A 20,900-nucleotide genomic window follows, 5' to 3' on the forward strand; every position below is an offset into this window, starting at 1 on the left:
TAATTATTGTGAATCAGTGAACCGGTAAATAAACTGGCGACCCAGTAAGTCGTTTATTGCGCAAACGGAACGGCGGATTTATTCGGCGGTTCCGCCACGCGAGCCGAGCCGAGCGGGCACGGCGTGCCCGTCACGCGAATTGGTGCACTCGTCGGGCCGCGCAATTATAATGCGGTTGCAACACTACAAGTGGGCAGAGAAACGAGACAAAAGCGCAGACACCCTCGCGTACGTTCACCCGCGGCCGACTACGGCCTCACGGAATGATTGTGCAAATAGTACATGATACTGCAATTTACCGGTGAACCTTGCGCTTTCGTTTGATATCTTCTCCCGTGCCCGCTGCGGGCTCGCGCGCCGCGATCGTTCTGGAATTATGGGAAATCTCTGAGGTTTTCCAATACTTCTCCCCTGGATTCGCGCAATTACCTAACGACGATTGAAAACATCGCGAACGCTGCCTTTTTATTGCGACAATCATCGTTGATAACGTTATCGCGAATGCCAGTCCTCCAGCAGAGCTATAAATACACCGAATACAAACGTAAATACGCTTCCTTCGATAATGACTACGATGGGTTAATAAATCACTGCCAAACCCACGCTTTTAAAGCCACGTTTCCCAGCGTCTACTCGTGGAATATCCTACCACGGGTTTCGACGAAAATCCTGCTACCCCTGTGTCTGTGTCTAACATTCTCAAAATAATATCCAGTGTGTACAATTTTTTTAAAAATTCTGGAGCATTCTATACCATATCAAATATTATTTAATCCTCGATCATTCCGCACTTTTCTAACATCTTTACGCGTCTAACATTTACAAACTGAAATCCACCATGTTTGTGCAAAATCCTGGACCACTCTACGTTATAATTCACGTTTTAAAATGCGGTACCATTCTGTAGCGCGTAAAATTTCCCGAGAAAAACTCAGTCCTTCCTACACCGCACAACAAGCCAAAGATATTCACGCCAGTGGCGTAGGAACGGTTCCCAAGCCCCGGTCGAATTTGGAATTGCATGAATGGACGGTATGGAGGGGAAAAGTCTGGCAGAGTCGCTTTCGTTCGCGGCCGCTTTTGGGCAGAGGATTTTCCGGCCGCGGCTCGAGCGTACGCCAGACGGAGAAGGAGAAAAAGAAAAGAACACCCCCTCTCTCTCTCGCTCTCTCTCTTCTCTCTGTCTGCATCCCTCCTCGCCCCTCTCCTTCTCTTTCTCTCTCGCGGTGGAGCGCTCGCGTCGGTTGAATCGCGGTAGTGTGTCATTCTAAAAATAGAGAGAGGTTGAAACGAGAGAGTAGCCGCGATCCGGGAGAAAGAGAGAAGGGAACGGGGGGCTCTCCTATAGTCCCGGTCGTGAACCCGAAGAACGACCTCGGAGAAACGCCGGCCGGCGAAAGAGAGGGACGCAGCGAACGCGGAGGGAAAAAGAGCGAGATGCGCGCGGTTCCACGGTGGGGGGAGCTGGATAGGACGAGGAGGAAGGGGCGGCGAATGGGGGGAAGATAGGGAGAAGCGAATGAAGAAGAAGAAGAAGAAGAAGAGAAGAAGAAGAAGACGAAGAAGAAGAAGTAGAAGAAGAAGAAGAAGATTAAATTAAACAGGCAGCGCGCGCGAAAGACTTTAAGAGCCGGCACGACGACAACGGTCTGAAAAGGTTCTCCGCGCGATTTTAAATATCAGCCGAGAGCTCGCCAGTGCGCGTGCGCGATAGCGAGCACGCATGCGCACTCCGCTGTCGAGCACTTTCTAATTTTACTGCGACTAGCCGCGTTAGTTTACGCCGGAATCGAACCGTTCTCTTTCTCTGTTTATAAACCGTGGCCGGCCGGCTGCGATACCATGGAATGCGTCGAGTCGTTACTCGCGCTGGAGAACGCAGGGTGATTTTGGGGGTCTGCGGAGGATTTCATCCTTTGATTTTGTAGTTTGCAGTAGATCGTTGGGGCAGCTTTTTAAGGGACGCATTCTGTACAAGCTTTGCTTTGTCGAGATGACAATATTTGACGCTAGGTTTATGTCGATTTTGATTGTAGCAGGTGGTTATGAGTATGAATCTTAATCGGGTAGGTTTAAGTAATTTCCGGGATCTAAATCGAGGAACATTAATTTCTGTAGAGACAATAGGATTAATTGCGCGATGAACGTCCATAAACCGTTAATCGAAAGTGCCCCTTCGTTGTATTTAGAATTGTTCTCCTTGTCAAAGTGTTTTGCCAGGGCAATTACCTGCGAAGGTATAAAACTTTAATACGTTGTAAGTAGCGCTATGTTTAAAACACTTGTTCGAGAAGATAACTATCGTAACCGGAGTCTCTAAAACTAAATGGCCGCCTTCGTGTAACGAGGGTTGCAAAAACGTTAATGGAGCTTGACTCGCATTCCAGATTATCAGAAAGAAAATTGGTTTGTGTATTGAATAATCTCGCTCGTTATTGTTCCACCACCGATACATACGAACCGACCCCCTCGCGACTGTGATAATTACAAGTGAGCGTTATCCGGGATCGGAACTCGAGCGCGGTGATAAGCCGAGGAACACCGCGATAGATCGAAAGCCGGCGACGAGACAGTTAGGTATTCGTTAACGACCACTTTAAGCGAATATATAGTATGACGGCGTCGTGATCCGCTGGAAACGTCCGCGCGACACAGACCGGGTAACGGAATCATAACCGTGGCCATTAAAGAGATGTCGGAGTGGCCCGTGTTCGAGTAACAGCCTTCGTTAATTTGCACCCGGTAATTTACGAGGTTTGGCCGACCTCTTCGCGCACTTTCCACCGTGGACGGGGAGCAGTTCGATACCAGACGGGTCAAGGAACATTAGTCGTCGATTACTTTTATCCTTCGTTCCGTTCAATCTCTAAGAAACCTTTTCGATCATTCAGCATTTCTTATTAACGCTAAAACTACCGATTAGTTGAATTGACTTTTTGAAATTCCTCTATAGAAACTCGAAGAGTGCATCTATTAATACTCTAACTGATTTTCAATTCAGCTACCGTATTGCTACATCAATTATCCTTAATCATTTCTCGTAGAAACATCTGTTATCCTTTTAATAATTAGAAAAAGAAGAAATTAGCAACGGGTCATTTTGACTAATCTAGCAGCCTTCGCGTTAACCGAAAGACAACCACTTTGAATCTCATCGAATAAATTACTCTTTCCACTGAAATTCAACTCGATTCAAACTAAATTAAAAGATAAATATTCAAAGTGCCGTAAACTATTCCAGTAAAATGTATAGAGTTAATTGGCATGAATATCCGCGTGACTTCTTTTCTAGGTCTCCGTTCTCCGAAAAATATTCATCGATCCTGTTTCCCGTCGGAAAATAAACAACGTGGAGAGATTCACTGATTCCAATTGAATCGCTGTGTATGTAGGACCGTCGAGTTCGCCGGTTTCGAACACGCGGAAGAATGTTCTCGCGCGGCACTCCAGGAAGCGTCTCTCTCCCGGTGTATCCTTGAGCAGTTTCAGGTTTCATTTTCGAAATACGTTCGAGTCGGTAACGGCATAAATACGCGGGCGCACGGAATGGCTAATAATAGGAAGATTTGGCTTGGCAGCCAACGACGCTGGCCTGCACCCGCTTCCTGTCTTCCATGCGGCCGTATCTTCCGTTAATTTCTGGTCGCGGCGCGCGGTCCACGGTGAACCAAAGCTGTCGGGCCGAATCAACGCACCGGTCCTCGTATTCCTGTCGTTGGTGACGCGAATTACGCGGCCGACCCCCCCGTCGGAGAAGAATAGATTTCCTTGTCCAACGAATGCGGAGCAAATCTAAGAATAGCCCGCCCGCTGCCGTTTCAGGAAAGGATCTCCGGCTGCATACTTTCGTAATCGCCGGACTGCGGATGCTCCGCTGACGGCACGCTGGTGTCCAAATACACGGAATTATTAATAACCGGATTCGTTCGGGAACCGCGGAAAAACAATTATCGTTTCCGTTTCGCCGGGACCCGTTGCGATCGCCGTGCGAGCGGAGCCTCGCGATGGCTAATATTAGGGATGTTTGGATTCTGAGTAATCGGATTTCTTTCAAGTATCTGGAAAGAGTAACCTTCTGCGATGGGTATAAAAAGGATGGGAGTTTTGTGTAAGATTGTAATTTAGGGGAAATCGAGGAAGTTTGGAAGAAGGAACGGGAAAATGATAAGATTGATTTGGATTAGGGGATGAATTGAGTTGAAATTTGTTGATTACAGGACATGAAGGACGTCTATCTGTTTATCTAAATATTTATCTGTCTTGTTTGTTAATCAAATTCGTTCGAAAGCTCACAATTATAATCGTGATCTTCGGATTACAATTTCTTCGGCACATTTCGGTTCCTTATCTCCGATTTCTAAAAGAGAACGCCAGTGCGCTAGCCATCTGCAGTCTAAGCGATCTTCCCGGCGTTCTAATTCGGTCGTCGAATTAAGACTCGTTTCCCTCCTTCTGTCTTCATCCTTTAATTAAGACCGAGGAAAATTGTTCGTACAGAAATACCGGATGACCTTCTTTCCGCTCGGGACTCCGGGGACAGAGGCGAAACCGATCGACCCGGTCAGAACTTTTCCCGTGAATGACCGTGCGAATTGCCGTATGGAGCGTCGATCTATTATTTGCGTCGCGTAAATCAAGGGAATCAAGGGGTTGAGTGGCGAGTGGAGGGGCAGGGCCGGTTCCCCTCGAATTCCGACGGTGAGTTTTCGGCCCGAGGTCGGTCCGAACCGACCCCGACTCGGCTGTCGAATAACGAACGCTCCTCTGGACCGTTCTGTTTATGGGGCCACTCGCCGCGAGCCTCGCCTTCGCATAACCATAAACCTCTCCAGCGTTTCTTTCGACAGAATTTCATCGCGTTGCACGTCCCTCACCCGTGGCGCTGGTAATGGTTTAAAAAATCGGAGATACCGTTCCCATTTTTGGGCCGTCGAGAGGAAAACTGGTGTCGCGTTTGGTGAAACTGCACCACTGGTTCAGTGGCATAAAGTCTAGCTTCGCTAAAGTTATAGGTGGGAGAAACTTCCAGTCGTCGTTATCGTTGTTAAGGAACTTTGAATATTTAACCAAGAATGTGTTGAAATAAGATTCACCATTGTCACGGGAGAATAAGTAATATCGTATAGAACGTTAAGAATTCTGATAACGATGGACATGTCGACTAACATCACTGTTCTCCGTTCACAGGTGTCCACGGTGTGACTGTGCGAGGATCGAGGGCGCGCCATAATGGCGGAGGTGGCGACGAAGAAGTCGATCAGCGTCGTAAGTAACAAGAAGAGCGAGGTGTGCAGTGGTGTGCAGTCTAACAACGGTTTGCTCGATTTGGATAACCTAACAGCGAGTAACAATCAATTAATATCGTTGTGCGACACGAACGACGACGAGGACGACCTAATACTGACTAACAACACGCGTAACGAGCTTGACACGGACGACAAGAGCCTGCAGGAGCTGATCGAGAGCGAGCTGGCGCTGAGGATCAGCTCCAGCAACAATCAGGACACTGTCGTCGACAACGATGACAACGAGGAACCAGCTAGCCAGCCGGAAACTGTGAAGAGGATTGTGTTGGACAGGCGACAGGACACTCTGGACATAAACACGGAGTTCATAGTCGCGGAGGCGGAGCACTGTGCGCTGATCGAGGAGCCATACAGTTACCAGAACGGCCACGTGTCGCCGGACACCAAGATCTCGAGTTCCTCCTACGAGGAGACCGTCAAGCCGGAGCCGGTCGTGACAGGCTTCCGGGACGAAGAGGAGGAGCAGGTATTCGCGGAGGAGCCGGAAGTTGGCAGCGTGATAGTCGTCGAGAAAACAATCAACGACGAGATCGATCGGTCTACGTGCGAGCCCGCCGACGACGGCAGGTTATACGATCAAAACCAGGAGGACGACGAGATCCCGAATGACTCCGTGCCCAGGGCAAGCGAGACCGAAGACAGGCCATCGGAGATGCCCACCTTAGCCGACGAGTCCTTCGACCCTGTCCACGGAGTCGTCCCGGAGGAAGAGACCACGATGCCAGCCTCGTGCGTGGACAAGTACCAAGAGGAAGAGGATGTCCAGAGTATGGTGCTAGAGGACAAGGAGTCAGAGGCGATGCAGACAACTGACAGCAGACCGGAAGATGACAATTCGCGGATGAGGAACGTGGACACCTGGTCGGAGCAGGTAACGTTTCAAGAGGGTCAACAGGCCGGCCAATTCTCGGACAACTTCGACCTGTGCCAGCAGAGCCTGGAGATCTGCAACTCCAGGGAATTCGAGGAGGGATCTTCGTTGTTTCAGACTGGCAAATCTGATGACATCTTCGAGCCAGTTATGACAGAGCCTGGCAAGGAGGATACCGATGATGTGAACGAGCTGCCGGTCGAGGAAGAGTCCAAGGTATCGTTAGACGACAGATCTTCTAGCTCGGTGGACGAGAAAATACCAGAGGACCCAGAGGACTGTTCGACTCCTGTGAAACCTGTCGATGATCCCGAAGACGACGCGCAAGAAGTGTCCACCATGCAGTCGAGGAGCTTCGAAGACGTGACCTTGAGCCACTCAGAGGCTTCGACCGATGCCGTGAGCACTCAAGAGTTCATAGACACCGAACGGCGCGTGCTCAGCGAGGAGATCGACGCTGAACGCCTTCAGGACGAGGTCCAGGCTCCAGACAGTCCCTGTCTTGAAAAGATAGAGCCTCCGGCGAATTTGCTAGATATAGACGAGGAAATAGCGACGAAAGAGGATAACGCGGATGAACAGAACGCGATTGCGGAATCGTCCAGCGAGTTGTCGGTGTCCGAGCCGACGTTCATCGAGAAAACGGAAGTGAACGTGTCCGATGGCAACGCGACCGCCTATTCTGACGCGAAGTGCCTGGAACCGGGCACCGATTCGGAGCTGATCGAAGACACGGAGAACCCTGATTTGAACTCGCGCGCACCACTTGCTACCCCCGATGACGAGGCCAGCGACGTATCTAACGCGTGTGACGTAAGTGTTTGTCTTTTTTGCCGCTAACCGATATTACCCTGATCGGGGGCAACTGCGTTTAGGATCATAGAAGAAGGTACGACGTGCTTGCGCTTGATTCTTATTTGTAACGTTTTTGTGTGGCGTGATTTGCTGTGCAGTTTCGTGTTCTCTTTGGTTTTGATCTGCTGTGTTTGATGTAGAGACGGATAGTCTGATAACTATTAGATACTAGGATTAGAGGAGAGAGTCCTTTGCACTCGTTGATTAGATTTTATAATTTCTATGTTTTATCGTGTTCATTTAAACAGGAACATTGTTACTTTATTCGAGTCTTTGTTTTATTCAAGTTAAAGGTTAGAGGATGCTACGAGTGGCGAGACTTTCAGAGTCTAGCCCTCTTTAAGTTAGTTTGAGGAGGTTCGCAGCAACGAAAGTAACTCTTATTCAAAGTTTCGCGACTCACGGTTTCAACGAGCGTCTTCTTTAGGAGCATCCAGGGTTAAAGCAGCCTCGGAAGCGTTTCTTACTGAAAGCAATCGGTCGCCTGCAGTGTTCTCGACGATTCACTGTGCTGTATCGACAGTGCGCCCGCGCCGAGTTACAAAGAGCCAGCGTTGTTCGCGTTCCTGCGCGGTGTTGAGTAATTCCTGCAAACGAGCCATTCTGGCTCGGTTTTCCTGCCGGTGCCTAAGACTAATTGCACTGTGGCCCGCGCTCCCACGCATATTTCGCTCGCGTAATAATTAATCTCATTAATCCGCCGGTTATACTGTAGCCAGGTACTCTCGCGTGTTTCGATCAACATTCGACGCTCGTGATGCCATTTTTCATCGTTGCCATTTGCGATTCTCTGCATTTGTTCCACGTTGTTCCATAGAATCTCATGTACAACGAATGAACAGCATATAAATACGAAATCGATTAAGGTATAGAAAAATTGAGGAAAACCGAACAATTAATAATGTCCATTACATCAGACACAATTCGATACAAACAGTAAGCGGTTCAACGCGAATCGCGCCATTACTTTCTCAACGATAAACCCTTGTTCACCCAATGAAAGAACATAAACGCGAGCAAAATGAATTCTACCGGCAGATCGCGGAGGATTATTAATTTACACTATTGCGCGGAGCGTTTCGTACGCGATACGTTCCGATGGACAAGGCCAGATAACTTCAATCGAGTCGTAAAATTCAAATAGACGGCGCCAACGGGAGAGCGACTAAAAGAGAAGAAGAGAAAAAAAAGAGGAACGCCGTCCATTCATTGCTGTCCGCGAATCTTTCCAGCGTTCGTTCCGCGCGTCGATTGAACTATCCGCGAACGAGAGGCCTGGGACAATGGCTGTCGTAGGATTGAATGGTCCCGCCTGGAGAACGCCGACTGGCGCGTCTAATTAAACGACAAAGGCGTAATTGGCCGGTTGACATCGCGCAGCCACGCGTAACCACTTTCGTTCTCCGTTATTTTCTCTCCATTGACACCGCGGCGCAAGAATACGACACGCGACCGCTATTCGACGCCCGGCAAGCGAATCGAGTTCACGGCTACGGGGCTGGATTAGTAGCTGCAGCCGGTAACAAGAGACGGAAAACACCAGTTAACCCTTTACGGATGAGAACTTTGTAAAATATTCAGAACCTTCAACAGAGAAAGCTAAGTTGCATATCGAGCTTCTAAATATTGACGAAAAAGAGAACTCCGGTTTTCCGTTTGAATAATTCAGTTGAGATCAGAATATCTGATGGGTCCGGAACGCTGATATTCGTCCTCGAACGGTTGAACGCTGTAAATCGTCGAATATCGGAGATACGTTAAAATCTTCTCGAAGACAAGGGAAGAATGCGGGCTGCACTTTCATTGCATCTCGTTCTTTGGCGCGTCGCTTTGCGGCGACTCGTAGAGAACAGGTCGCGAAGAATCTTTCATAGAACCTTCTTTCCGTTTAGATCACCGTTCCCACGGAATTTATCGTTTACAGTGTCCTGTAGGAAATTGGAATTATCCGCAGAATAAAATTCTACTCTGCTCGGTTTATTTTGATAATCGGTACTTTGTAACGTTGATGAATGGGAACTTGCTTCTAGCAGAAAGTAAAAGGTTTGAAAGACCAAAGGTACGAACGCACTCAATGCAAATTGCATATTATGCCGCTGTTATCAATGATTATACCTTAGAGCACCCGTTGATATAGAATAACACGGGAATTCTCTCTTATTTTCCATAAATCATTAATCCTTTACTCGAGAGACCTCTCGAATGACCATTCTCACTCACCATTTGATTCGACGCAACAACATTATAAAATCTATGCGTTAAAAATGTTCTCATTACTTATTTTCAAATAATGTTGTCTATATCTCATCGGAAAACGTTGAATATATCCAGCGGAAAAACTTCCGAGTGCAAAGGGTTAATAACAAAGTATCCAGAACGCGCGCAGTTCACAAAGAAATCATAGGGCAATGGGTTAAGAGTAAAAGTAGACGCGAACCAGAATAATCGGGGTTAGTCCGAAGAAAATCGGCCGAGAGTCGGAAAGATTTAGCGTCTGCCGCCACCGGCGGTGTTCCTTTTAGCTTTTCCCCGGCGTTCGGGCCGGTCAGGCCTATGAAGGCCCACGATCCGCGTCCACAGAAACTCGGGGATAATTGGACTGCCGGTTTTACGCGGTTAAACGGCGGCTGGTTCGCGTTGCGATAAATTTATCGGGCCAATAAAACACTTAATGGAGGCGATGAACGGCCGCTTAATTCCATTTTCCCGGGATCAGTCCGTGGACGCGCGGGATTTGCATAAACATCCGCGATCCGCCGGATGATAAACGCGAGAATGGATGCTTGTTCTTAATTGAATTTCGTGGGGCGCGGTCCGCGCGAACGGGCGAACCACGCTTTATGCAGCCGTGAAGCGAGCACGACATTATCAATTTGAATAATTCCTCGGCTCGCGCGTGTTCCCGGAGGCCGGTCGTCATTTTTCCTACCGGCGAATTGTTCCGGCGAGGTGTGCTCGTGTATTTATGGATTAAAGATTACACGAATCGCCGTATAAACGCGTGTACTGGTACGTGTGCGTATAGATATACTCGTACGCGCGAATTAGAAGTCACGTGAAACGAGATATTACCCATAAAATGTATAATTAATGCGTGCATCAACGCGTCGGTTGCTCGGAGGTTGTAAAACACGGACGGTGCCGAGTGTTTCATTGGATCGCCGAGCTATCACCGGGAATTAATTATTCCGTGACTGACTGTTTATTACGCTTTATCTCCTAAATGATAGAAATAGAAGACCTCTGTCGAGATTTCTTGTTTTCTCCTCGAATACTTGAGAAATACCGAGATGTAACGGATATTTATATATTTCATCGCTTACGAGCGAGAGGAAGATCGTTTGGCTTGTCAATTTCGTTATTGCGAGCGACTCTGTTTGATACGGTATTGATACTTTTATGACGGTGTAAACGAGGCTTAACACCTCCGACAAGTATACCGGCGATCGATGCTCGTAGTCGCAACAGTGTCAAGTTAAACTACGGTAGACGCACCTCGCGGCGACCCCGCTCGAAGTGTTCATGATAATTCACGGCAGAACGCCGCGTTGCCGGAAGTGAATTTGCTCGTTTATCAAGGCGTCGCTACGAAACCGAGTTATCAGCGAGGCCGGTTCAATGGCCACCGCCCGTAATCGTGTGCGCCGAGTAACCTATTCCGCTCGGAACTGGCTTGACCGAGATCGAGGTCGCGACAACGCGAGGGAATCGATCTGTCCACGGCGTTTCCGCCTGCGCCACGCTGCTTCGCCCCCTCTGTGTCTTAATTAATCATAAGAGAATAATAATACATTCCGTTAATCCCAGAGGAACTAATAATATTCTTATTCATTGACGTTTATTGTTTACTCCGATCTCCGAGCAATTTTTATTCGATAATTGCTTCGACAAGAATTCTTCAGGATTCAAGTTTCCTAGGATTGTTCGTTGGAAATTCGTATCTTACAATGTCCAACAATCTTTATCAAACTTCACATCTTCTTTCCAAATACCAAACTTCACTAGCAACTTCCACAATTTTCGCAAATCCCAAATTTTCTTCATATCTCTCAAGAAACTTCCATAACTTAGAAACTTTATCGCAAGTCCCAAGTCTCACGATCCAATAATTCATTCGCCACAAGGTATCTCGCTTAATCCGTTAGCTACTATTAGCGCTTAAGGGAGCTTCAAAAATTAGATTTCGTATTATTATCGCCTATAATTCAGTTCGCACTACTCGAAATGAACTGAGAGTCCATAGGCGCTCGTAGAATATTATCGACAATAATTGGAGCAACGCTGACTCGGATCAGACGTAAGTGAATTCCAATTCAACAATTACATCTTCCACTAGTCATATATCATTCAAATGCGATTACTTTATATTGCTTGAATTCAGTTCAATTCAGTATCTCGATTGCTTCAACCCTTTGCACTCCAATAACTCGATCCAGCACATACAAAATTATAAAATTCAACATTTAACGTTAAGCCTCGTACAATACATCAATATCTGGAATATTGAATAAAAAAGCTATGCTCCTCGATCCATATACACTGTCTCAACTTTCAAACCATGTCTGCGCCTCATCAAAGAAAATTAAATACTCCTAACGAAGTACTTCTAGAATACAAACGATTCACTTTCTTATAAATACGCGTTAACACAAAATTCGACGTTCTCAGTATAACTCGCAATTGTCTTTCCACCGTACGCCACGCACGGTACGTCTCGAAGTTTGCCCTAACCAAAGGGTTAATCGCAGAACACTTTCACAGCTCGAAAAAGTCCAGCCACGGACCGCCGCGCCGTTCATCCCCATTGTTATCTTCTCGAACGACCTTGAGCCAAGGCCCCAGGTTTCCAGGCCAGACGGTCGATGTGTGTCAGCGCGCGATTTTCCGAAACAAAAAATGCCGCGTGCACGCGTTACGCGAAACACGCTCGGCCGTTGATATCGAGGTCGATCTTTCGTGGGGCCGCGATCGACCAATCCGGCGGCTCGTCTTGCTGCTGGATCGGGCCCGGCACCTTTCGTTCTGCTGCCTGAACACCGGTGTTCCCGGTCCCCCGTCTGTGTTTCACCTGGCCACACGCACGCGGCCAACCGTCTCGCCGTGTCCGGTGGAAACGGCCAATCGCGGAAATCCACCGTATCCCCACGATTTCCTCCCGGCCTGTCCACGCTTTGGAGAGCACCGAGTTTCCTGAACCTGGGGCCTCCCGGCACCAGACATCTCCGGAGCCGTGGATCCAACCGAACGTCCCCTCGATCGTCCGGCCGGCGCTCGGAAAGGATGATCATCGACAAGGTAGGACCTGCTGCTTCGATCTACCCTTCCACTCTGCTCCTTCATCCCTTGGCCTCTCGCTCACTCGTACACGAAGCGTCCCCGAATATACTACCTTGGCTTTATCGGATACTATCAGGTTTGTACTCACCTGTTCATCAGCTGCTCCTCGAAGTAAGATTCTCAATATCGACTGGTCTCCGAGTGTAAATCTACTCGGGACACACTTGGTTTGCGTGAATATTTTGTAAGACTATGCGTCAGGCTTTTAGGCTAATCACCTGTGCGTCACCTGCTTTTCGAAGCTGTTTCCAACCGGTTGTTCGGTTGGTCCGCGTGATTTTGTAGGGTACAATGTGCAAGTCGGATTGTTTCGGAGGTATCTAATCTACCAGTGTGGATAACACTCGACCAAGCGACTTATCATTCGCATTTGCCTATCAATAGCAGAGCTCCCGAAGTTCCATCGAAACGTTCGGTTTCACGAGTTACGCAATTCTCTATGAATATTCAGTGGTATCCCTTTCAATTCGTGCTCGATTCAAATTAACTCTGGGCTTACCTTTATTACGCGCTCCATTCTATTGTTCCTAGGAAACTCAATCTCCGTTATATAATTCTTAGAAAGTATATCCATGCAAATGCATCAGTTATAATTGACGTTAGCTTTTAGCTAACGACGCTCGCGAAATACAGTTTCCGTCGGATTGACTCCGTGAAAAAAACATTGACACGTGAATTCGGTGGGTTTTGTATGATAATACTCATTCTATTATAACAAAGACAAACAGTATTCAATCGTATCAGCAATCATTTGACATAATTCTTAAGTTGTACTATTACCTTAATTAAGTTCCTAAATATTTGTACTCGACACCAGTTTCTTTATCACAATGATTTTCAAGCAATTTGAAAGCTCCTCATCCGCACCCGCCCTCGCGATCAACGCGTTAACTCCCATTTTGTCAGCTTGTTTACATTTTCCATTTCCCAGGAGCCCTCGGCAGTTTTTGCGTAGGGTATCGAGTGGCGGGTGGCACGCACTCAAGCGTAGGACGCGAAAGAAACACATTCTTCCCCTTCCCCTCGCGAAGCTCCCTTGTCTTCCGTTCCTCCTCCCCTTCAGTGTTCGCACTCCGACGTTCTTCCGTCAGCTTTCGTCGACCTCGTTGCCAAGGTAGACGCGCGCTGTCTTCTTGAGTGGGTGGCCGTCGTTCTCGCGCCTCGGAGATCGATTTCCCGTGTCCGCAGCGCATCGCGCCGCGTGTGCACGTGTGCGCGAGTGATCCGGAAGCGGCCGCCGAAATCGTTAGCGCGGGAAACGGCGCCGTTACGATCGACGTGGCTCGCGCGACGACGATCCTTCACGGTACGTGTGAACCGCGGTTCCTTCTCATCAAAGTGATCCTGAGTCAATTCGACGATCATGCTTTATAGGAGAATTCGGTGAAAGATGGAACTTCGATTTCCTTTGTAAGTGACTTTTGACTCTTAAGACTTGGACGATGATCACTGATTTAGTAGCAGAATGTAATCCCTCGTAAGTTATTTTACTAATTAAAAATGAAGGTGTAAGACTCAGTTCTCCGGTTCTCTAAAAACCACGAGAAGTACTCCCTACTTGTAGATGAAGCAGATTAACGCGCATTTCCATTTTATCAGACGAATTCTGAACAGCTGAGACTACGTACATCCAATTTACTTGATACCTGATTTCAATTAGAGGTATCAGATGAAAAGGTACGAAGCATTAAAAGTTCTCTCCGTATTCTAGCACTCCGCGAACCAAAGGATTTCGTACTAGCTTACATTCAGCTGCACAACCGTCAGGAACCTACAGCCACCTTGTTAGATCTGTTTCACAAGCGACGCGACTGTCACCAATTAAAACCAAGATAAAAGTGTAAATACAGACACGTCTTCTCACAGTTGCCTAAAACCCTCCGTGCGCCGTAAAGTGCCCCAGTCTCCCGATCAGATTATTCCTCCGTCTCGTCTTTCGACACATCCGCGATCATCCGCGTGAGAACGCGAGAACTCCCGGTGAAACTCATTGAGACGGCGCGCGCCGCGAGGGGGTGGCTGGCCGACGCGGCCGATCCAAAAATTGTGAAAGTGAATCATCTATCGTCGTACACCGGCGAATTAGAAAGTCCAGTCCGATCCGAGTTACGAAAGCCGGCTCGTAAAGGCGGGCTGCTCCCGTTCACCGTGACCATCTGAAATTTTCATCGTGGCTCCTCGGGACCGTCGATCGCGTTCGATCGGCTCCCGACACGCGAGATCGGCGGAACGACCCGACAGAGTTGACCGACCGACCGATCGACCGGGGAATATTAATTATTATACAACGACGAGATACAGTTGCCGACTTTCGAAACGCGAATCGCTGGCTTTCGGGAAGAACGCGACCGGCAATCGGTACCTCGAATCGTGTTCCCCGGATTACGTGGCTGGTAATTGCTTGTCTCTTGCGCCGGTAACGAACCATTGTGCCGATCGGGCCGCCTTATCGCCCGATAATTAGATCGAGATAAACGCGCAGACGGCGGACGGGCATGCCCGCGACTAATTTCTGCCCCGCGATCTCTTCATTAAGCCCTGAGAATCTGCTAAGTGGAATTTCGCGGTGGTTAGGAAACTTTCCCTGGTCGGTGCAATTAACAATGGCGGATCAGCGATGGATGCGCGCCGGCTCCTCTGTCCACCTGACTTCTCCATTATGCCGAGTAATAAGCGGAAACATTACTTAGTGCGGTTGCGCAAGGGATGCGACGGTAATTGTTTTCTTCGCGAATGTCGTAAGGAAATTCGGAAGATGGCTTCACTGTTATTTTCCGTGCGATTCTTTTTCGTGCCACTTAACGAACGTCGCGAGTTTGATTAAGGTTTTAATGGAATTCGGTGTTTTCAAGGCTGTACGAGCGCGTTGTTGGAGACAAGTTTCGTTGAGGATGTTTCGAAATTCGAAATTTAGAGAGCTTCAGTTTATCTAATGGTCTTTAATGTATAATACTCCATTATCGGCTTCGACATTCTATAGATGTTTCTAAGAAACCTTTCGTATACTGTATTCCATGCTGTAATATACTTCCGAATGAATTTTTACGAAGTCTCGTCGAGTTATTTACCAAAATCGTCTAAGACTCTCTTTTCTAAGTAAACAGCAGCGAGTAGCTGACCCGATCCGGCCCGTGCATGAATATTCAAACAGAAGACGCTAATTGGTATCCCCAGCGAAGTCAATTAAAAGAAACAACACGAGCGTTTCACATGGTGCTGTTCGTACGAGGTGGTTTCTCGAAATCGCGCGTTCACAGTTGGTCAGGCCGGTCGTTCGGCGTCCGTGAACCGGGCGGGAACGATGCCCGCGCCGGAAATTCATTAGGCATAACGACCAACGATAAAAATCACCGTGGGAAAATCGGCGGGCGCGTTTCGGCGGCCTCGCCGATGGCGCCTTCCGACTTATCTCTCCTCGCGGGATTTTCCCCGGTTTTCCGGGTCCGCTTTATCGCGAACTTCCGAGCGTTTTATGGTCGAGAGGACTCCGCCGCCTCCGATGGGCGTTAAGATTTCGAGATTATCGCGGCTGGATCACGTTCGAACGCGAATGTTCAGATACGGTTACGGCGCTCCAGGATCGCATAAATTGGTTACTTTAATGGTAATTAGAAAGTTAGTTAAATGACCTTACGGTACGCTGCCAGATGAATGAAGAAGTGGGTATGAAATTGGAGACTCGATCCTTGCGTAGCAGATATTTCTAAGGATCTAGATTCACTTAATAACCTTCCCTTATATTACTGTTCATCATCTCTTAACACCAATCGACTGATCAAAATTTTGTATTTCCTTTCGTTCATTTAACTTTCTATCGATTCTCACATTGTCCGATCAATCAGTCTTCCAATTGTTTCCTTTCGTTTAAGTTTAGACAAAATTGATCGTATTTGTTTACCTATACGTTATAACTAAGGTGATTAGAGTGGGAATAGTTACGTATAAAGTGCTGATACGTTTAGTGTTAAGTAAAAGATACCAACTTAAGTTTTCCACTCCATATAGATTCATATATGTCGAGACAAAACGAACGCTCAGAGAAACTTATATTGAAGTTATTCCAGAGAATTGAATAGAATCGATGAGAGAAATACTTTTGAATGAATTCTTTGATCCGATTATGGTCCCGTCGATGGAGGAACGTCCGCTGGAAAGATGAGTCAGTTTTTCAGACTGAAAATCCGGCCAAGTCGGCGCGGTTCTCGCGGGGAACGCGATTCGCTCGTTAAACCGATCGGTCGGCTGCGCGATCCGTATCTATCTCCGCTGTTAATGCCTTATTAACGCGTGGAAAAGGAATGCACGACACTCGCCCGCTCGCTCGTTCGCTTCCTCGACCCGTTGCCCTTTCATCGCGATCGTAACTCGTCCGCTTTATTAATTGAAGAAAGTGGCTGCGACGCGAGTGTCTCTTTAACTCGTCCGTCGCGTTAAACGAACTGATGTTGCTTGACGTAGCGGCCAGGATTCCAGAAATAGATCGATGAATCTCGCCGAGCGGCTGCCTCTGTTTACTTCGGCCTTTGTGCGCGACCGGGACGTTAATTAACTGCGTCCGATAATGAGGAAAATATTGTGTAACCGTTGGGAACTGGTTTCGCGTGGAATTTTGTATTATTAGTCCGATAAGATGACTCGGGCGAAATGTAGTACGAAAGCACTTATTGAAAGTACTGTCTGCGCGAAATTAGCATAAAGATAAGACCAGATTGAGTCTTCGTTTAATGAGACTTAAATATCGAATATGATAATAAACGAACTTCTGCTTTCATTTTCCATGGATCAGATTTTTTCAATATTCCAATTAATTTCTGCTCTTGCTTAGTCTTCGAAGGTTCAACCGATTGTAGAAAGTAATTATGTTCATCCGGATACAAGTAACCTTGATAGAATTCTAAACTCTTCTGAGTTCTAATCGCTGCTGTATCTGTTCCACCGGTTTCTCGCCGGCTTATCGAGCGAATTAAGATCTTCCTTGAATGAAATCCGATCGCTCGGAATTCCGACCCAATTTTCACTGGTTGTCACGGCCGATCCACTTTCGTGCCGTGCAGGAAGACGAGTTACCATTTCCTAACGCGAGATAGAAACTCCCCGTTGCAATTACACGAGCGTCGAATGTCACCTTTCCAATATGCAAAATAGTAGGCCACCGGTCAGCCTTGATTTAACAGACACCCGCGAAAAAGTCGTCTGCTGCGACGACGCTAATCGGCGACGAGGAGAGCAAAACGAAGACGCGGAGTGCCATCGCCGGCTACCGCGCTAAAACGCGCAGAAGGAGGTCATGTAGCCAGCGTTAAAGCACCAGGCCTTCGATCGCTGTTATTAGCGATTCCGTTCGGAATCTTTCGCAATTTTCCAGGAGATCCTCCCTCCGGATGTCTCTGACGTTTACGTTCAAGGATATCGGTGGGATGTTGTTAGGGAAATTGGTCGGGCGTCACGGTCCTCCATCTAGCAGTTACCTGTTGCGACAGAATCTTGCGAGATCGTGTAAGGTTGAACGATAATCTTCATTTTATTGCAACCAGTCGAGAGGTATCGGTATCAGAAAACGAAGGCATTAGAGAACGAAGTAGAGAAAAACGATACAATTTTTCAAAATATTAATACGTATAATAAAATACGATAAGACTCGTATATAGGAGAATATCAAACAATAGGCAGATTGAAAATAATAAAACGATTCTATAAAATAAATCACTAACGGACGGTTGTCAACTGAATTCAATGCAATCTCAAGTTTAAGCTAGCTACTTCAATAAAATCTAAGACAGCCAAAGTTATAAATCGTCAGCCTAATTCAACAGACTTCCCAATCATTATCGAACTAACCACTTTCATTTTTCACGCAGAGTGAGAGCCGCGAGGAGACGATAACGACGACGACGTCGGTGGTGACCTCGTCGAAGAGCGGCACGAAGACGAAGAAGAAGAAGATCGAGGGCGTAGCCGGCAACGATGCATCGCCGAACCTCACCCCGCGCACAAAGAAGACCAAGAAGAGCAAGAAGAACGAGCTCGAGAAGGAGAACATCTCCGTGGTAAGTGAACTCGAAGGATTCGCGTCGTGTTCCTTGGTTCTTCGCAGGAGTTAAAAAGGAATCGAAAAGAGTTGAAACAGAAACGAATACAGAAAAGAAAGAAAAAAAAAAAGATACACGTCGCGCGGAAAACTCGGGATCTAGGCCCCGGGATACGAGGAAGAAAAGAGGCAAACGAAATCGGTGATCGAGGGACCGAGGAGAGGCTTAGCGTGGGTATAAGATGTGGCGTGCATGCACCGTTATCGTTTTAATTGGAGACCATCCGCCCGACCGGGGAGACGATCGTCTCGCGAGCCGAACCGGAAGTCCCCGCTTCTCGATCCTCAGCTCCGGCGTGCCCGCCGGCGACTACGCGTCATAGTTTCCACCCAGTTTTCACTTTAATTGACGCAGAGGAACAGGACGCGCGCGGTTTTCCTCGCGTCTCATCTTGTTCCCCCCTTTTCCCCCGTGTCCTCTTGCCGATTGTTCCGCGCGGGAGGAATTAGAGCCGTTCAAAGGAGGAAATCGGGACTTCCGTTCTGTTCGGCGGCGATCGCTTCCGGATACCGTCGATGCCTGGGAACCTTTCCTTTGCGGGGAAAACGGTTTTCCGAGCGATCCGGTCCTCGACGCTCGGCTGGGAGAAATTCTTCCATCGCGGGGAGCAGAACTGTTTGGGCTAATCGGAGGAGCAGAATAAAGAGTCTCGACCGCTTGAAAGCGGAGAGGAAAGTTTCGCTTCGGCCTCCGGAAGCTGGGAACTTCTAACGAGGAAATGCGCGGCGATGTTCATCGGGTTTCGTGATTCTTTGGTGGGAAGTAGTTTTTGCAGGTTTCGCTGGAGGTTTTCCTCGCGATTGTCAAACTGCCGGAATTTTTATATTTTTATATTCTTCGGGTTACTACGAATGTAAAATAACAATTTTTGAATTGTATTACTTGAAATCTAGTTTTGTAGAGTGTATACTTCACTACTTTCTTTTAGTTACCAGCATATTGCGACAGATATCTCTCACCCACGTTTCTCACGATTTATTTAATACAATATTAAGAATTATCTTCATCCCTTCAGTACGAACAGTAGTCAACAAGAAATTTCGCGAGTATTATTTCCCATCGAAGTTTCACGAAACACGCGCACACCGACGCATCTCCTTGTACAGTTAAAATTTCCAAAATTTCACCGACGGGGGTCGCTAATGTTCGCCACAGGAATTCTATCGAAGGATCTCTCGGCGTCTCCCAGAGTTTAGAGTCTCCCTGCGTCAGTGACGGCATTTTGGTTGCATGTTATGTACAGTGTGGTACGTGTTTCTCTGTGTTGTCAGAACTCTAACTTGCGAGAGCCGAGCATGCACACCGGTTCCCGGCACGCGCAACCGGAATCGCTCGATTTCTCGAACGAGGACGATCTGTCGAACGTGAACGTCAAGTCCCTGGTAAGTTCCTGATACGGTGACGCGCGGTTACGAAACGCGGAACGAAAGAGAACTCGCGGCGCAGGAGGGATTTCCGCGCGATCTCCGCCGCGAATGGTCCGCGACCGAACGGCGAACCGACCGCGATCGAATTCGCGACGCGAGCCGTGACGGTACGGGCCGTTTTCTCGCGCGCGGCTGCGGGAATACGCGATACACGGCGAAATTCACCGGTAAAAGTTACGAAAACAGGGTTGCGCAACCATTGTCGAACGAACCGAGCGAGTCCCTTCGTGGTTTTCTTCGCGTTCTCGCGATTTTCTCGGGGATCTAGTGAATCTCGAGTGTGGAGTGAGGAGGAAACAGGGTTTAGGGCTTTAGAAGCTTAGCGTAATTGTTAGACTGTGGATGTTTAAGTTTCTGTTTAAGAATAGAATTTAGAAGAGTAGAGTTACTATAGAAGATGATACTTCCGAATTATCTATAAATGCATACAGACATGCAGTCCAATAGTTGTTGAGGGAAGTGGGAAGTGCTTAGCGACAGTAGATGTTAGAGAGTGTTTCCAAATATGAGATTGATTTGTTTAATTGATTGGGAAGAGCCTTGCATTTAAGGGATAAAGACAGGGAATTGTAATATGTCGTCTGTATTTTATCAGTAACAAGTACTTGGTAAGTAAATGTTGTAGCGCAATATCTGGTAGTTCATTTTTCACTCTTCGCTCTTCTTTCCTCGGCAACTGTAAACTAAACCAATAAACCCTATTTTAAACCGCTCCATACGATAATTGTACAATCACAGAATTCGTTAAACATCAATCTCACCGTAGCTTCAAATCAAAATTGTGTAATATATTAGAACAGGGGATCAAAAGTAATTTCATCATACGTGGTATCATTTCGCAAAGAACGCGATAGCGTATACGAACCAGTGCTTGCTCAATTCTCCCCGTAAGTATCTTTGCACGTAGAGGCATCGTTTCGTTGCGGGCCAAGCGATTCGCCCCTGGATCTATAAATCAGCCGGACTACGGCGATCTAACCTCGGAATCGTATGGAAGTTGATTAATCATCCGTTA

At 47.5% G+C, this 20,900-nt stretch overlaps 1 protein-coding gene across 7 annotated transcripts in view; it reads left to right on the top strand.

The window, feature by feature from the left end:
* The first annotated feature begins 5,271 nt into the window (after positions 1–5,271).
* LOC116431550 (uncharacterized) overlaps positions 5,272–20,900 on the top strand; it is a 44,549-nt gene continuing 28,920 nt past the window's right edge. For 4 of the 7 annotated variants that reach the window (XM_076373402.1, XM_076373405.1, XM_076373407.1 and 1 more), the window contains exons 1-2: positions 5,272–6,990; positions 18,228–18,416. In XM_076373402.1, coding sequence (XP_076229517.1) covers positions 5,959–6,990; positions 18,228–18,416 — 1,221 coding nt within the window. In that variant the 5' untranslated portion in view covers positions 5,272–5,958. Of the gene's footprint in view, positions 6,991–18,227; positions 18,417–19,729; positions 19,841–20,900 lie in introns of all 7 variants that reach the window. The other 3 variants (XM_076373401.1, XM_076373403.1, XM_076373404.1) reach the window with 1 other exon arrangement.

Source organism: Nomia melanderi, chromosome 13 (assembly GCF_051020985.1).
Source record: "Nomia melanderi isolate GNS246 chromosome 13, iyNomMela1, whole genome shotgun sequence".
NCBI lineage: Eukaryota > Metazoa > Arthropoda > Insecta > Hymenoptera > Halictidae > Nomia > Nomia melanderi.